The sequence below is a fragment of the Toxotes jaculatrix genome, chromosome 16 (assembly GCF_017976425.1).
Source record: "Toxotes jaculatrix isolate fToxJac2 chromosome 16, fToxJac2.pri, whole genome shotgun sequence".
Lineage (NCBI taxonomy): Eukaryota > Metazoa > Chordata > Actinopteri > Toxotidae > Toxotes > Toxotes jaculatrix.
In genome coordinates this window covers 16,696,647-16,714,386 of record NC_054409.1, presented here as the reverse complement: position 1 = coordinate 16,714,386, position 17,740 = coordinate 16,696,647, and the positions used below count along the sequence as shown (strand labels likewise).

Here is a 17,740-nt window from a genome sequence, read left to right as displayed (position 1 = left end):
ACACACATACACACACACACACACAAGCAAAAATTAATATTACCACCGCATGAATGCGAAATGCCTGAGAAAAAAAAGGGCGAGCAGCTCCCAGACTCAATGACCCACTTCTGTGGACAGAAAACTCAACTCATCACTTAAACTAGCTGCAATGTCCTTTTTCTGTCTGTTTTTTTTTTTTTTTTTTTTTTTGCTGTGCACAATCAGAGTTGATTTATATTCATATGGGCCACAGTGCGCAGCCTGTTCACTATTTGCGATCTAATCGTGTTTTTGTTTTTGTCTTCAAAGTTTATTAAGCACTTTAAACTTTCTATTTTACAGGTTTTCGATCTTAATAAATATTTCAAAACATGTTTTATTGTCTTTTAAACTACTCAGCGTGCATTTAGAAGCTTTGCACAAAAATATTGCACGAGATTAACGTTCAGCTTTAACTGCAGATAATTGTCAAAAATAAAGTTTCGGCCTCACTCTCTGTCTCTCTCTGTCTCTCTCTTTCTCTGCTGTGTGTTTTAATGTCTCTGCTGGTTTGTTGCGGTGCAGCAGGCAGGTCCACACGGTGAGGGGTGTGTCATTAATAAGTAATTAGACAGGGGTCACCCTAGCCACTTATATAAAGAGACCCTCACAGCCTGGCGAGGCAGCTTTACGCACAGACAGTTTGGAGCAGAAGGACGCACTGAGGAGCAGCTCCGTGGGTCCACTCTTTCTTCTTCTTCTTCTTCTTCTTCGCTCTGCTTGCAGCTGCGCCGCTGTTCTCACTTCAGGGTTTTCGTCTTTTTTGTTGTTGTTGTTGTTTTATTTTGTGCAACAACATGGGCTCCGTGCTACCCGCCGACGCTTTGGCTCTCAAGTCTGGATTTAAGTGTCCGAGCCGCTCGCTGTCGGACGTGATCACCTCGGACATCCTGCACAGTTTCCTGTACGGCAGGTGGAGGAACGTGCTGGGCGAACACCTGGCGGAGGAGCGGCAGAGCGGCAGCGGCAGCGGCATCAGCCCCAAGACCGCCTTCACCGCCGAGGTGCTGGCTCAGTCCTTCGCTGGAGGTAGGCTGACCTGCTGCTTTACTGTTGGACAATTTAATTTCGTTTGTGTCTTGACTGTTTCAGCCTGTTGTTGTGCACCTTTGGAAGTTATTTTATTGTGCTTTATGTGGCCTAATTTTAGCGTTTAGTGTTTTATCCAAACCTGTGTCTAAAAATGCGTCTTTATGGTGCTTTATGGGCATAAAAACGTGGTTTGATTGGGTTTAATAAAATAAATATATATATATATGTATTTATAAATAATTTTCTTACATTAAATCTCACAGGTTTGTGAGATTTCCCACAAACCTGTCACTGCATTTTTTTCACTTTTCCAATGTGACAGCTACATTTTGCGCAGTTTGTCCTAATGACACCATCACACATAACATCCAAAGGTCCTTCATCCTGTCACGGGAACCAGACGAACTGTCTCGAACATCTATTTCGCAAACTTTCTCTGACTCATTTGTTGCTATTTTCTGCTTTATTTCTACCCATTTAGCGCATTAACCCCTTCAGAGCCTCCAGACCTCGCGTTTGGAGGCTTGTTAGTCGTGTAACTGCCGCTGATTGAAAGACGCGGGGCATTAAATTCATTTGGTTAACTTTGTGCTTGACCTGGGAAAGTTTCCACTTAAACCTCGAGGAGAGAAAGGTTCCCTTTCTTTGAGATGTCCCGGGTTTTTATCCCGCATTCATCAATCTCCGGACAGTCTCTTTTCCTCTCTTGGCAGCTATGGGGCTCCGGAGCTTTTCTCTTTCTCTCCCCTTAAAAGATTTGCTGTTCCTCGCATAATGCACCGTGAAGGCTAAATCTAATGCTATTCATTGCATGTCAACCATTTAATCGCCTTTCCATTTTTTTGTTGCAGAAATTCCTCAGTCTTTTAAACAAGTCCTCGTTTCATTCAGCGCAAATTTATTGCTACAAAGTTCTTAAAAGGATAATGAATTTGGAATTAGCCGTTTCTTTTCCAGTAAACTTTAATGAATATCACATCTGAAGCATGACAAATTGCTGGACCCTGGGCAATAGAGGACCATTTAACCCCTATTCAGCCGGGCTTTTTCGCAGCCTCAAATGAAAAAAAAAAATCTTTGATTTTGACATTAAAGAATCGCACGATCTTTTTTTTTTTCTTTCTTTTTTCCCTCCTTTCTGATGCGGATGAAAATGCTTTCCAAGGGGGTTTCTCTGCGCAACAAAAACTTTCAATTCATCCAGATAATCGAATTAAACGGAGGATAAGGTGTAGCTTAATATTTCGTGACTAAAATAAGATTCAGTCCATTTGCTGCTTTCAGGACTTTTTTTTTGCATCCACTCACGCTGCTGAAGAACAATTTGACCACAAAATTTAGTCTCTGTTTTATCTAAATAACATTTAAGCGCAGTTTTACTCATGCAATAAAAACAAAAAAAAAAAAAAAGACAATAACAAAAACAAAACAAAAAAAAAAACAGATTTAATATAGTGCTGATATCGAAACTGCGCAGTCCTTCTCCATGTCTTAGGCTCACATCTCTTCTTTACATTTGCAGAGGTGCAGAAACTGTCCAGCCTGGTGCTGCCCACTGAAGTGATCATCGCCCAAAGCTCGATCCCTGGAGAAGGTCTGGGCATCTTCTCAAAGACCTGGATCAAAGCGGGGACCGAGATGGGCCCTTTCACGGGGAGAGTCCTGTCCCCCGAACACGTGGACCTGCTTAAGAATAACAACCTCATGTGGGAGGTGAGCTCAGACTTCAAACGTTAGTGATGGGGTGTGTGCAGTCTGTTGGGAAAGGCCTGTAAGACGCGATGAATGTGACAAGGTGTCACATCACATGCGCCCTGTGTTCCCCAGAAACTTTTCTGACTGAGTGTTTTATAACTTCATTTAATTAACTTAACTTAAGTCACATTTTTCCGCACATTAAACCGGTTTTCTTTGTGCGCTCAGGTGTTTAATGAAGACGGCACAGTGCGTTACTTCATCGATGCCAGTCAGGAGGATCAGCGCAGCTGGATGACCTACATTAAATGCGCCCGGAATGAGCAGGAGCAAAATCTGGAAGTGGTGCAGATCGGCAGCAGCATCTTCTACAAGGCTGTGGAGGTGAGAACAAGTTCAAACATGTTTCCAGCACCGGGCCTTGGGTGGCTCTTCTGGGATTTTATTTGAGGCCAGCAAAAAATGTAAATATCCTTTAGAACAGCGTCACCTGCTGGTCAGAAAGAGAATTGAATCTGTGAGTCGTAACTTGGAGAAGTTGATTTTCAGGTTGCATATACTCACAGAGCAGCACAGTTAATAAACACAGTTGATAAACTGGCCTTTGCCCTCTTCTCTTCCTCCCTCAGACCATCCCACCAGACCAGGAGCTTCTTGTCTGGTATGGTAACACTCACAACACATTCCTGGGAATCCCTGGAGTTCCTGGAACAGATGAAGAGCACCAAAAGAAAAGCAGGAATGGTGAGTGGATCAATACCAGGGATCATGTTTGAGACAGTGTAAAGGTTTTGGTTAGTTTTAATATACAAAACTTCCTCTGGGCTGCAGCGCCCATCTGTGACAAACGTAAACTGAGACGGATTTAAATCATCTCCCCTCTTCTTGTTTCCTCATCCAGATGAGTCCCACTCCTGTGAAGGCGCTTCATCATGCTCCCCTCCCTCCTCCTCCACCACTGCCGGTCGCATGCGCTGCGTCATCTGCCACCGTGGCTTCAACTCCCGCAGCAACCTGCGCTCCCACATGCGCATCCACACGTTGGACAAGCCGTTTGTGTGCCGCTTCTGCAACCGTCGCTTCAGCCAATCGTCCACGCTCCGCAACCACGTCCGCCTGCACACCGGCGAGCGGCCCTACAAGTGCCACGTCTGTCAGAGCGCCTACTCCCAGCTGGCGGGCCTTAGGGCGCACCAGAAGAGCGCACGGCACAAGCCGGTGACGTCCGGCGCAGACGTGCCCTCCCAGGTGTCCCCTCCTCCCCCACAGATTACCACCATGCCACACCAGCACCAGATGCCGCTGGTGCATCACATCCCCACCATGGTGCTATGATGACAGAGACGTGGAGGGACAGTCACGCAGAACAACGTTGCACTTTAGATTAGGGCTGTAGTGGAGAAGTAAAGGAAGCTCCTGATGAGACAGGCCTTTATTGTGGAAATAAATGAGGTGATGTGATAGTGAAGCATCTCACAAAGACATTTTTATTTGCTTGTTTCTTTGGCTCTCATGTGATCAAAGCAGAAGGATGTTTTAATGTTTGTATTTTAGAAGCTGAAATATACTGAAAAAAAATCACCAGTGCTTCTCAGTGTAATCTTAAAAAAACTGAACGTGTCAAACATCACTACAAATGTGAGACAAGACAGATATTTTCCTGCATTTTCACATCATGTTTTATTTTTGCATCACATCCTCACCAGCTCAGGTGAAAAGTACCTCCGGTCAGAGATTTGTAGTCAGTAGAAACTAGGGGATGTGGCCTCCAGTGTACATCGTTTCAGCTGCATTGTTCCACACTGTAAACTGAAATTGTCACTTTAACCTTGTACAGACTGTATACTTTGGAGAACTGTGTAATTGTAAAATTGTATTGTATGCTACTGTATATGTGAATGTAAATACATTTGTGCTTTCTTCTATTCTAAATAAATGATATGATATGATGTTACATACAATGTGATTTCAATTTTGTGATAGTTGATCACTGCAAGTAAGAAAAAAGCCAGTTTTTCATCAGTAAAGGTCAGAGAATGCATTTCAACCTGATCTTTTTAGAGTCAAATCCAGACCAAAGACTGAGAGCAGACTGATGTTCACAGCTTCATAGGACTGTGCAGCTCCAGGCTGATTTAATCTGAACATCTGGTCTAGTTCACTTAATTGTACCTGAGAGCTGAAGAAATCGTTACTCAAAGATGGAACACCAAATTTTAATTAAAAACAAAAAACCCTCACTTAAAACACTTATTTTACTGAGAAACACTTCTTTTGCCTCATTCTTGCTAACAATCAGACAATTTGTTTTTGTTGGTCTTGTGAGCACAGAGCGGTGAGTCTGATAATAAAACTTCCATCTATTTTCTAAACTGAGTATCCTGTTCAGTGTCTCAGTGGCTGGAGTCCCAGTATACCAGCACACCTTACGCAAGTGGCGGGTTAAGAACACTGGACAGTTGCCCCAGAGCTGGGAGGCCCTAGGTTTGAACCTGCCAGTCTGGGTGGAGTTTGAAGACTCCATGAGGAGTTTGCATGTTTCCCCTGTGTCTGCTCTGATTTCCTCACAGAGTCCAAAGACAGAAGGTGCGTAGGAAAGGTATAGTAAGTGCATTGGGGACTCTGAAATGTCGCAGGTGACAATGTGTCTTTCTGTCTATGTATAGACGGGCCTGCACTTGGACAAATTAGTGAACAGGGACATTGGGCACAGGCCCAGGGGCCCATTATCCCCCAGGGGGGTCAGGGGGCACCCTCAACCAGAGCCTCTGTTTGAAGTGGCTGTCCACAATCATTATTGGGAAGTCAATGAAAGGACTATAAGTGGACTCACAATGATGAAAAAGAGATTCAATTTTAATACTTTGTGTATTTTATTAGTTGGTGTATTCATACTGTCAGTGCCAATATGGTGTGTGTTAATGTAAGAAGCAAGAAACTATTTAAAGTTAATAAATAAAGAAACTGACAAGCACTTTATGCAGGTAAAGAAAGTGGAATTTATTTTTATTAACAGCTGATCATCTGTAATTTGTTCTTTCATTTGGTTATATAATGTTAATTATGATTAGCTACTGAGCAAAACAGTTGCAATAAATCAGCTTTAATATTGTATAGATCAATACTGTTTCTTCTTAGTAATTAATAAGCCAGTTATCTGTCTTTATTAGTCAAGTGATAGGCTGCTGCAGTTGTTTTTCCATTCCACATGATGGCGCCAGATACTCAGGAGAAGAGAGACTCACAAGAGAAAAATTAACATCCTTTAGAGAGACAGTCAAATAATAATATATTTTTTAAATTATTGGATTCCTATTTTACTATAAAAGTATTTTGTTCACACAGTAAATGTAAGACACTTCTGAGCTGCTGCTGCACTTGTCAGCTGTCAGACATAATCCAGCTTCCCAGCAAGGAGTTTTCAGATTAGTCATCATTATAACAACTGCAGAGCAACACAGACTGACATACTGCACGTAAACAAACTTCACAGATAAAGGACCAGGCAGAGAAATGTGGGCATCTCTTCTATCCATTCTGCTGGGAGGAGTTAGGGAGGATTCTGACTTGATGCTGTTTCATCTCTACAGACCGTCCGCACTCTCTGCCCTGCACAGTGAGGAAATGAAGACAGTTTAACCATCTAAACTAGTTACGCAGATCATTATTTCAAAATGGTCATCATCACCATCTGACATAATGATCAGCACCTTTGCACTGGTATCGTCATCCTGCTGCAGTCTTGCCCTTCTTTGAGGAGCCACAGCAAGAAACTATCCAGTCAGCCACATTGCGCAGTACTGTGGGGAAACAGTGTGAAACAGGCAGGAATTATTATTTTATCTGTGTAGTATCAGCCACGCTGCTGCCAAGTGTTTTCTGCTGAGGTAATGCTGTGTCAGGTAACTTGATCCTGCCCCTATCGTGTTTAACACACTCTGTTGTCCTGCAATGCATTTTCTTGTTTTAAGACTTTACTTCATGAAAATTTGTTTCTAAATGCAGTGAAAAGAATAAAACCGTCTACAGCAAAATATATGTGATAGTTCACCACGTTTATAAAACCTGTTTGCCACTAAACTGTCAGTATAAAAACTTGCTATAATTTTCTCTTATCTCAAAAAAGTTGCAACACTTACCAGAAAATATTCGTCACAGCATCGCTCCACTTTAATTTTTTTCTTCACGCGTTTGTCTTGAAGTGCAGCTCTGCTGTTCCTGTGCAGTCAGGGTTATAGTGTGTGTGTCCACTCACACAAGACAATGACAGAGCATTTTTCAGTCACAGAGCCTCTAATACTCCACTGACTGATGCTCCCTGTGGTGTCAGTGAACTGGGAGCCACCGCATAGATGCTGGAAGTATAGTATTACTGGTTATGTGTGTAAGCTGTAAGAGCAGAACAGTGTATAAATTACTTACCAGGGATCTTTTCATTCTGTGTCTCTGAATATTCGTTTTTGTGAGAAAATAGTTCATTAGAGAACTGATTACATTTTTTAATGCTCAAATAATACCTTCCTCTTAATCATTAAGGTGATGATGTGCTTTAATATTTACAGATGAATGACAGAAAATTAGATTAAAAACATGCATTAGATTTGTTTCATACTTCATGTCGGTAAATAAATGATCTCCTCAACTTTAAACGTTTTAAACGACCACTTTTTTTGCACGACACCGACGATCACTTTTTGGCAGACGACCACTTTTTGGCACGACACCGGAGGATTGTTGTCATTTCTCTGTGGCTAGCCTTTAGCGCTAGCTAGCCGTTCGAGTTTCTCGTCTAACGTACTTTGATCCAGCAGGTGGGTCTCAGTTTATGGTGTCAGCAACTGTGTACTGAACCAGGCCGATTATCTCATGCAAGCAAAGCGTTGATATATGAAAGTAAACGCTTGTCGTCAAAATTAAATCGTTGGATGTCGCTAAAAGTTGAAAACAAATACCTGCTAACGGCTAGCTTAACGTTAGCTTGGTAGATATCTCCGACTAGCTTAGCTGTAAATTCAATTATGATCGACAAACACTCAAACGTCCGCTTGGTATCAGATTTTTTATCTTGCTAATGTTTCATAGGTCAGCAGCGAGGCGGTACAGTTTGTTCACAGTGTAAACATGGTAACTTGTTATTAGTTTTTACGCTCGGCGACAAAGATTTCCATGTTAGGTCATCTTCACACAGCGGTTTGGTTTCGCAAAGAAGAGCCGAGTAAATGATATCAAATTGATATCACGACGGGTTAATTTATACACATTTATTTGAAGTTGAGCTCGTATTAAATTCATAATTTTATACGGTTGTTTCAGGTTGTAGTTGAGGAAATGCCACGCTAACATGGCACTGTTCCAGCAGCGACTCTTGCAGGATTTATGACACTGAGAAACATGTAGAGGCTTTAAGTTCGGTGTTCATGCACTGATCTGTTATAGAGCAGATGATTAATCAATTAATTGGGAAGAAAATCAGCAAATTAATAAATACTGCAAATAGTCATTAGTTGCAGCCCTATACTACGCAAACTGTGTCTTTGTTTTGTGGTAGATATGTAGTCATTTACTAGAAACTCATGCTGTGCAGCTAAGTTTTGTTTAAACCCAAAGAAACTATAATATATATCCTCTTGGAGATCCCAAACATGCCAAATATGGGAATTTAGGGGAAATGTGTATGGAAATGCTACACAGTTTGTTTGTTTTTTTATTTCTTTTTGATTGAATGTATTTATTTAGTTTTTCACGAGTCACATCATAGAACATAATGTGTGTGTGTGTTGCACAGGATGTTATCATGGAGTGTGGCCCAGTCCTGCCAGACAGCCTGGTGTTGGAGATCTTCCTGCGTCTGCCCCACGATGCCGTGCTGAGAGCTGGTCTGACCTGCAGACAGTGGCTGGCTGTCTCCAGAGATGAGTTCCTGTGGAGGGAGCTGTTCTACAGCTACTACCGCATCCCCCGCTCTGTCCCACGACACCCATGTAAATGCTTAAAACCATATTATTTCACAGGGAAATTAAAAGACTACAATTATTTATTCCAAAAGTAGGCATTCTTTTGCAGACATTAGTCTTGATGAAGTTTTAAATAACTTATAATCTGCCTTTATGCAGCGGCTGTGTCGTGGCACAGGGAGTTCAAGCGTCTGTTTGACTGTATCCCCTGTGTGGAGGTTCAGACACTGAGAGAGCACAGTGACCAAGTCCTCCACTTGGCTTTCTCTCACAGGGGTCACCGGTTCTCCTCCTGCTCCAAAGACTGCACTGTCAAGGTAGGGATTCAAGTATTATTGATGTTATTTTCATCCTGAATCTTGTTTATTTGCTTTCTGCCAGCATTATAAGTGATTGTGTTCATTATTTGGTTATTTACCTAACAGTAGGGCTTTTCTTCTGTGGTTCACTGATAGTCCTCCTCTAAAGTACACAATCCAGGGCCAAAGCAAGTTACAACAAGCGAATGTGAAACATAGATTAAAAGATTTCATTTCAACACAGTGCCAGTCATGTTGCAGCTAATGTTAAATATAGTTAATAACTTTGATTAAATAACTCAAAGTGTTTCAGTTATAATAGTCGTTGCTCACACACTTTTTTTTACTTTGTTTTTTTGTAGTAACATTATTTGTTTTCCCATCCTTTAATTCTTTCAAACATCTTTTGTTTTTATTATTGACTAAAATGATCTTTCTATCATATTTGTGATTTTAAATGTTGGAGTGTGTTTTGGTGCTTGACTACTGGGGGAGCAGCTCGACTGGTGACTTGGAAACATCCAAGAGATGAGATATCACTGCAGTGTTTAGTTTTCAGATTGTTGTCTGATCTGATGAATGTGTAACCACCACCGGCAGCAGCAGTCATCGTTTTTATCGTCCACTCACTTATTTCCAAACCTGTCTTCTGCCTTCTTGTCATCAGCTGTGGGACACGGAGCGGCCAGATGGTAATATCTCATTGGTGCACAGCTCCAGCATGCGGCAGTTCAACTGGGGCTACACCCAGTTCTCCCAGTTCAATGCTGACGACAGCCTGCTGCTTGTGTCTGGTGTTTACTTGGGCCCACACCACTCCTCTTCTGGGGAAATTGCCGTCATCAGTCTGGGTAGGGAGTAGGGGAAGTTAATTTTTGATTTTTGCTCTAAATTATATCATGCCAGAGTTTTTGCTCCCACAGCAAAAGACTTTATTTGACTTTATTAGACCTTTATTTGACCTGACACAGTTGTGTGTGAATAAGGCAGGTGTTGGTTAATATAAATGAAGTATGTAAGAAACAGCATGTACATGTAGCTCATGTAAGTGATAGGTCACTCATAGTATAATCCTGCTTTGACACAGTAATAATGGCCTCAGTGATATGTGTGAATCTGTTCTAAAATACACCAGACATCTTTCTTTGCTAAAAACATACTCTTAAATTACTCCGTGTCGAGTCACAGTATTGTGAAATGCCTCCAGCTTCATTAGCTCATATAGATGACTGAAATGAAAATAGTGTGGTCAGTGTCACGAAGTCTTTACTTATTGCATGCATGCATAAATGTGTGTCAGTTATATGTAAAAACAGCTGTAGACTGTCCAAGAACTGATCTGACAGAAAGCAGAACCATCTGTGATAAAGTAAAAATGCAGCTCTGTTTCATAGCAGCTATGTTTTAATTTACCTTTTGCTATCTCTCTCACGCTCCCCATTCTTTGCACCATCACAGAAAATTACACCCTGTTGTCACGTGTGAGGAACAAACCATACGATGTATTCGGCTGCTGGCTAAATGAGACCCACCTGATCTCTGGGAACCTTCACTGGATAGGCAACATGACGTCCTGTTCTGTGCTCTGGCTCAATAAAGCCTTCCAGGTGAGACCCACCGCACCCGCTAATGCTTAGTTAGTCCATCAAAGTCTCTCTGTAGATACGGCACCTACAGGAAGAAGTTATTAACACTCTATATATTATTGTGGAAAATCTCAGAGCTACTTTTTCCTTCTTCAAAAATTTAAAAATCTTTGTATTTGAAGATTTTCTTTTTTTAAGTATTTAACTGTTCAGTTGAGTTGGCAACTCCAAGGTGTGAATACGTGGAACAAGACAGTGTGTAAATGTAATTACAGCAGTAAATGTAAAATTAAAATGAATATGTCACCCACAATGTGTCCTCTCCTCCACACACTTTTCTGCGACAGGATATTGAATCAGAAAATGTCAACGTGGTCAAGCGCCTTTTCCAGATCCAGAACATCAATGCCAGCACCATCCGCACAGTGATGGTGGCCCACTGCCGTCGCCATGACAACCCGGACTTGGTGCTGGACTACGAGGCCCAGTCTCAGGCTCAAAGGCAGAAAGGGCAGCAGCAGCATCACCAGCCCCTCCTCTTTGACCTGGGAACCTCCGGCAGTGAGGAGGAAGACGAGGAAGAGGACGAGGACGAGTGTCGGAGGGAAGCGAGGTGTCACGGCCTCCCCACTGCCCGCCACCCCCAGCCGACCTTGGAGCATGTCATACAGGTGAGCTAGGTGTAACACTCTCAGGCATTTTTTCCCTGTTTTTTAAGCTAAAATCTTTATTTTTGTTCTTGTCTCTCTCTTTCATCATCAATGTCAGAGTCGTAAAAAAGTAGGGCCCAGGGAACTGGAGATTGAGACTCAGGTGGCCCAGATGATGGGCAGAGCACATACAAAAGCACCTGACTCCAGCCTCATTGAGCCCTCTGAGTCCGGGGAAGGGGAAGACAAAACTTACTTACTCTTCACCACCGGCAGCCTTACGTACTCCCCTCACCAGATAGGTATTATTGTGTCCAAGCTGTGAGGACTAAACCAAACATTGCAGATATGATGTAAATACATTGTTGATGTATAAGACAAATCAGACACAGTGCTGTCAGACTTCTCCTCTCATGTGGCATTTGCTTTTCTTTTCCAGGTATTAAGAGGATCAAGCCTGACCAGATGACGACTTGTGGTCCCGTCCTGGGTGAAGAGCGGAGTCCGGATGAGTTTTTTGATTCCCTGGACCACGTCATTGATATCCATGGACACATTATTGGCATGGGCCTTTCTCCAGACCACAGGTGTATGGCCACATATTTACAACTCTGCCCGCATACTTTTGTAGATTCTGGTTCGTCACATTTTTTTTTTTACCTTAAATTCCATTTGCCACTGCATACAGTGATATTTTAGACAACAGTTATTGTCTAACTCGGCAGCAACAGTTTGGGGAAGGCCCTTTCAACATTTCAATATGACGAAGGCCTCGTGCACAAAGCTAGGTCCGAAAAAAAAAAGATTTTCCGAGTTAGGCCTGGAAGAACTTGCCTGGCTTGCCTCAAACCCATAAACACCTTTGGGGTGAATTTGGAACACTGTCTGTGAGCCAAACCTAACCTAAAAAGTCAAAGTAAATCGATTTTGGCACTGGCTTAGTACCAAAAAGACAGCATGTATCTGTGTTTTTGTGGAACTCTAACCTTACTCTTTTCATTGATCAGGTACCTCTATGTGAACAGCCGGGCTTGGCCAGCGGGATGCGTGATCTCTGACCCCATGTCTCCGCCTCCCATTGCCGAGGAGATAGACCTGCATGTCATCGATCTTAAGAGCTTGAGGGAGGAGAGAAGGAGTCTGCGCGCTCACCGAGCCTTCACGCCTAATGACGAGTGCTTCTTTATCTTCCTCGATGTCAGCAGAGACTTTGTTGCCAGGTGCGTGACAGACTGTGTACTTTTTACAAAAATGTTTTATCTCTCAGATACCATTTACCATTAATTTGCCTGTATCTCTCCACTAAGTGGTCATGTACGAGTAGGCAAGTGATACTGAAATGGTGGGAAATCTGTCACCACAATTTCACTGATCATATCATGATGTCTCTTATTTTTAGCCACAGAGAACTTAAGCTTTTGTGTATTTGTGTGTGAATGGTCATGTAGCCATTGCTTTATTATTATTTGATTTGTACAGATTGTTTATACTGCATATAATCATGATATTGAGATAATTTTTAAAAAATGAAAATCTGAATCTGGGAAACACAGTATTCATTTATAGCATTTATTTACAGTTTAACAACCACACTTTTTAGCTTTTAGTCAAGTTCTGTATTGGTTTTGATATGATTATATTGCACATTGTTGTTGTGTTTATTAGCCAAGATAGTTCTTAATGTTTAGAAGCAATTAATCAAATAGTGAGAGAAAATTAATAGGAATTAGCAATTTGATAACTGGTTAATTATTTAAACATTTTTTTTAGCAGAAATTCTAAAAATCACTTGTTTCCGGTCTCATATATGAGAGGATTTGCAGCTTTTCATTGTCTTATTATGGAAATGTATGTGGTTTTTACACTGCTGGTCAAAGCCGCATACATTTTTTTTTCATGAAATAGGGAATGTAAGCCTTGTAGTAGCACATTTTCTGTGTAAAATATTTTATCTAAACCAATTTTTCGCCTGTGGTGATATGGGGATCCTAAAATGCTTTGCACTGATATAATCAGAAGACATTAAGCTTTCAAAGAATGTACCATTTGTCAAGGTTGTGTGAAGACTGAGTGTGGTACAGACCAAAACACGCCAAAAGTAGCACTACCAAGGCTAAAAGTTTCCCCAAGGGTGGGGCGGTCTATTTTAAAAGGTCAGTCGATAATGAAAGTAATCTTCTGTTGTAGCCCTGGTAATGACAGACTGAAGCACATCCTTTGACAGCAGTGATGAAATAATAATTTACTGACTTACGCCTTCACTGTCCTACCTGTAGCGGAGCTGAAGACAAGCACGGCTACATTTGGGACCGACACTACAACATCTGTCTGGCACGTCTGGCACACGACGACGTGGTGAACTCTGTGGCGTTCAGCCCCGCTGACCAGGAGCTACTGCTGTCCGCCAGCGATGACTCTACCATTAAGGTGTGGCGGTCACCGCGCATGGTCCGCCTAGCGCAGGCCCCTGCCCGGCCACCGAGGTCCCGCAACTTTCTGTCTTCCTGGCTGAGCCGCAGCAAGAGCTCCACGTCTGCCAGCAGTGTCAATGGAAAACCATGAGTCAGGTTGGAAAACACTCAGAGTGGGCGGGAGCGGGGAGAGGAAAGTTTGATCTTTTTCCTCTGTGGTGTGAATATATATACACTCCATGTATATGTACAGCGTGGTTACAGTCAGTGGTTTTGCTTGAGCTCACGGTGTTGTGACCCACAGCAGTGCCCTGTGTCTTCAGCTGACAGGAGACGTGTCTCCTGTGTTTCCAGGTGTGACTCAGGCTTAGACACAAAGGTGGCGCCGTTGCGCCAACAGAGGACAGATTCTGTGTTGCAATGAAATGCTCTCACAGCTAGAGATAGCATGCTGCTCACACCTACATGCACAAGACAGATGTTTAGACCTGTTCCAAGACATGGTTTGTGTCTCTTTTTATCTGTAATGTTGCGTGTGAACAGGACACCTGGACCTGAGGTGTAAATGTACTGCAGAGGTGGCACGTTATGATCGAGGTTGTCATGTCCTGCTCATCAGAGATGAAGTGCTGTACCTGAAATTTATTTCAGAACATTTGTTTTCCTTCTTAATGGATATATCCAGTTGATGTCTTGAGTATAAACACCATATAAACCCAGTTTTTAGAGAATTATAAAACCGTTTAAAACCAAAAGGGAAAAAGACAGTGAGCTGCATACGTTGCAGTCTGCCTTGGTTTTTAATGACTTCCCATCCTATTATTTTCTTGTACCCCAGAAATGATCCATCACTGTTCTATTAAACGTAGAATTATTGAGTAATTTAATCTAGAAGATTTGTTGAGGAACAGTTAGCGTTAAGCATGACTGTGAGCAAAAGTTGTTTGTGTAGCTAATGTTTGTTGAGCCTATATTATATAGAACTGTATTTAAACACCTTCATTCATCAGTAACAAATAGACACCTTTTAATTTTGTCACAACTGTCTGACACATCAGGATAAAACTCAGAAATGGATGTCTTCTGGACTTTCTTTTCATTAAAAAATGTATTTTCTTTCCTCATAACTACACGTGACAGACAATTTGTTTTGTTTCCAAGAAGAACTTTCTCGCTTCATGCCCATAAGCACAACATAGAGTATGGGGGATGTAGATATATAGGAAACTTTGGAGGGGTGTGTGTGTGTGTGTGTGTGTGTGTGTGTGTGTGTGTGTGTGTGTGTGTGTGTGTGTGTGTGTGTGTGTGTGTGTGTGTATATATATATATATATATATATATATATATATATATATATATATATAAAATATCCTCTTCAGGATCCAAATTGGGGAGATAATCATATTAACATGGCACAAATTCAATTGTGAAATTTATTAACATTAAAAAAATTATATAATATTCAATGAAAACATTCATTAAGTCAGTGGTTCTCTGTATTTTTGAGTCACAACCATTTGGCGACCCCTGGCAGTTAGCTCATGACCCCCTTGGGCGTCAGAACTCCCAGGTTGAGAACCACTGCATTAAATTGTCAGTTTTGTTATAGCTGTAATTCTGTTAAAAGAACAGATCGTACTTTATTGTCTTAGTCTAAGTAGAGTTAACCTCCTGCCACCTCTATTCAGCCTAAAAGTCTAGAACTTGGGTTATCCCTTGACTTCCCATCATACTGGTAGTCCTCTTCAACGTCCGTTTGGCGCTCAAAGACCGCTCTAAGAGAAGCAAAACAAAAACTAACACATAACAAGTGAAGCTTGATACTTTGTTTTTCAGTTAGTTGAATCAGTTCAGGTACTTTACCCCGTGTTTGTTTGTGTTTTCCTGGAGATTCCCTGGTGTAGGAGGTTTTCCTGTAACTGCTTAAAAGCCCTTTAAAAAACATGAATTCAACACTTCATTAGCTAACTCTTCCACCGATTGTGTAGTGTGCAGTATGTTCCTTGTTTTGAAATGTGTATAATAAGTCATGAACTCTCTCCTCAGTTCCCTTTGACAACTTTAAGTGTTGTTTTTTCTGTAGCTCCATTTTTTTTCCATGTTTGCTGCATTCCCCCCTTAAATAAAAAAAAAAGCATGTCCTGAAAGGCCACAAGTCTCAATGTCAAGTCTCAGATTAATATTGTTTAATTCCAAAAACAACTTTTGCGTAATTGCCACCTTTTATCAGTTTACTTATCAAAGGATTTCTAAAAAGGTTATTTTAACAAAAGCCTTTTCATCTTGTTGACACTCAAATTGGAAACCAACCAAATGCAAACAGAAAGCCAGTCAACAATGGCCTTTTCAGACTGAAACAATGACGCAAGAAACCTGTTGGGCATATGAAAGGGTCAACAAAGGTTACCATAGGAACTACAGGGTTACTATGGGTTTCCTACAGTAAACAGTCCCACCTGCAGTCCTTCTAGTTACTGTTGCTGTAGATATTGGTAGTGATTAATAACTACTGAATTGTAGGACTACTGAGTATTGGAAGCTAATTTGTTGTCATGTGGGGCAAACTGATGCCCGGTTGTGGAAATATGCATCAAAATGACACTCCTTTTCTGAATCATAACTCTTCCTTTTTCTTAGTCACATCTGAACATGTATTTTCAGATTCTGTGTGACTTACGCTTTCCGTGGATATCATTATCTCAGATGTCATCCCAACTAAATGCCCATAAATCTACCTAGGCATCACGGAAGAGATGATACTTCTTAAATCTCCAGAACCTGCTAGAGAACCATCGTGTTTTTAAGTTTTCTAATATATCAAAGTGATCTAGTGATAGTTGTCTGTAAGTCAGTGGGCAAACATCAGACAGTAACTGCTAATACCTCATTTGGCCTACTTTTAATAGTGCCAAATATATGAAGAAATATAGGCTAGAAAACTAGAGCAAAATTGCACTTATGTTGATTTTGTGTGTGTGGGGTAAGAAAATCCTTTATTAGTCCCTCAGTGGGGAAATTGCATTTAGCAACAAGGAAAATGCCCATCACAGTTTCCAAAGCTGAGAAAGACATCATCATCAGGTTGAGTTTTGTTGAACCAACAACACTCTTGTTGAACCAACAATAGCTGTCAAGAGAGTTTGCTAAATGCCACTCATCGTGGTGCTTTTCCACCAGCCTGGGTCCGTCAGCTTTAAGCGAGCAAAGCTAAACCATGCCGTGCCATGACATAGCTGTGCTAGATCATCTGTCTTTGTCAGATGTATTTGTGGTGACCACAGAAAGTAAAAAAAAAAAAAACCTGTGTTCAGCAACACCATCTCTTCTTTGCAGCACTTCTGTATTTAGTCAGAATTTCTAGTTAAAAAGGTGGAGTTTAATTTTCCTGTAAATATTCAGTGGCAATTTTGTGATTCCTTTATTCTTCTGAGAAGTCAAACTGGTGACAATGCAGTGCGTAAAGATAACAGCTGTCACTTTAAACTGGCCATCTTAACTGAAACTATAAACACATTTTCACTCTTTACATTATTGACTAACAACGCAAATAGTTCAGGTTTTATTTGCTTTTACGTCTATTTGAGAAGCACTTCAAATTTAATCTAAACAACCAGGTTAGCATGACCTAAAGCCACACTAACACTAACATGCTCACAATGTGAGCATACTGATGTTAAACAGGTATAATGTTTACCATGTTCACTTTCTTAGTGTAGCATACTAACATTTGCTAAGTAGCTCTAAACTCAAAAAAAAAAAAAAAAAACAGCCGGGGCTGATGGGAGAATTTTGCAGGTATTTGGTTTAAATCGAAATTGGACAATTTAAAAACCTGATAGAACCTGACACTAGATCTGCTTTTAAAAAGTTAAAAGCACCAAAGTTATTACATCAGTCTTTGGGGGAACATGAATGTGTGTATTCACAGAAATCCATCAAACAATTGTTGCAGTGTTTCACGCCCCACCCCCTCCCTCCACCCAGGCTAATGCTGTAAATGCCCATATCTTTAAACGCCAAGCCACAGATTAAAACACAGACCTCGAGACAAGATACTATGTTTTCTCAGACCTGACAAATCTCCCTTTAGAG

The 17,740-nt window shown here is 41.3% G+C and overlaps 2 protein-coding genes and 1 long non-coding RNA gene across 3 annotated transcripts; 2 read left to right on the top strand and 1 right to left on the bottom strand.

Moving 5' to 3' along the window:
- Positions 1–818: 818 nt before the first annotated feature.
- On the top strand, positions 819–4,083 carry LOC121195700 (PR domain zinc finger protein 12-like). Its single transcript, XM_041059330.1, has 5 exons — positions 819–1,050; positions 2,576–2,766; positions 2,977–3,132; positions 3,378–3,492; positions 3,650–4,083. Exons 1-5 carry the CDS (start codon positions 819–821, stop codon positions 4,081–4,083), a joined length of 1,128 nt encoding a protein of 375 aa, XP_040915264.1.
- Positions 4,084–5,733: 1,650 nt separating this feature from the next.
- Positions 5,734–7,765, bottom strand: LOC121195281. Its single transcript, XR_005895454.1, has 4 exons — positions 7,701–7,765; positions 6,888–7,137; positions 6,459–6,548; positions 5,734–6,357 (listed from the first exon to the last, which is right to left on the bottom strand). It is a non-coding gene; the product is annotated as an uncharacterized LOC121195281 (long non-coding RNA).
- fbxw5 (F-box and WD repeat domain containing 5) lies at positions 7,467–14,906 on the top strand. Its single transcript, XM_041058632.1, has 10 exons — positions 7,467–7,559; positions 8,534–8,729; positions 8,862–9,019; positions 9,669–9,852; positions 10,460–10,608; positions 10,935–11,258; positions 11,356–11,539; positions 11,677–11,824; positions 12,245–12,457; positions 13,514–14,906. The coding sequence occupies exons 2-10, from the start codon at positions 8,543–8,545 to the stop codon at positions 13,797–13,799; spliced, it is 1,833 nt and encodes a 610-aa protein (XP_040914566.1). The 5' UTR covers positions 7,467–7,559; positions 8,534–8,542; the 3' UTR covers positions 13,800–14,906.
- The last annotated feature ends 2,834 nt before the right edge of the window (positions 14,907–17,740 follow it).

Coding starts and splice junctions, on each gene's coding strand:
- LOC121195700 (XM_041059330.1), top strand. CDS start 819: ATGGGCTCCGTGCTACCCGCCGACGCTTTGGCTCTCAAGTCTGGATTT. Junction 3,133..3,377: donor TCTTCTACAAGGCTGTGGAG/GTGAGAACAAGT, acceptor TTCCTCCCTCAG/ACCATCCCACCAGACCAGGA. Junction 3,493..3,649: donor CCAAAAGAAAAGCAGGAATG/GTGAGTGGATCA, acceptor TTCCTCATCCAG/ATGAGTCCCACTCCTGTGAA.
- fbxw5 (XM_041058632.1), top strand. CDS start 8,543: ATGGAGTGTGGCCCAGTCCTGCCAGACAGCCTGGTGTTGGAGATCTTC. Junction 8,730..8,861: donor CTCTGTCCCACGACACCCAT/GTAAATGCTTAA, acceptor GCCTTTATGCAG/CGGCTGTGTCGTGGCACAGG. Junction 11,540..11,676: donor GTACTCCCCTCACCAGATAG/GTATTATTGTGT, acceptor TTTCTTTTCCAG/GTATTAAGAGGATCAAGCCT.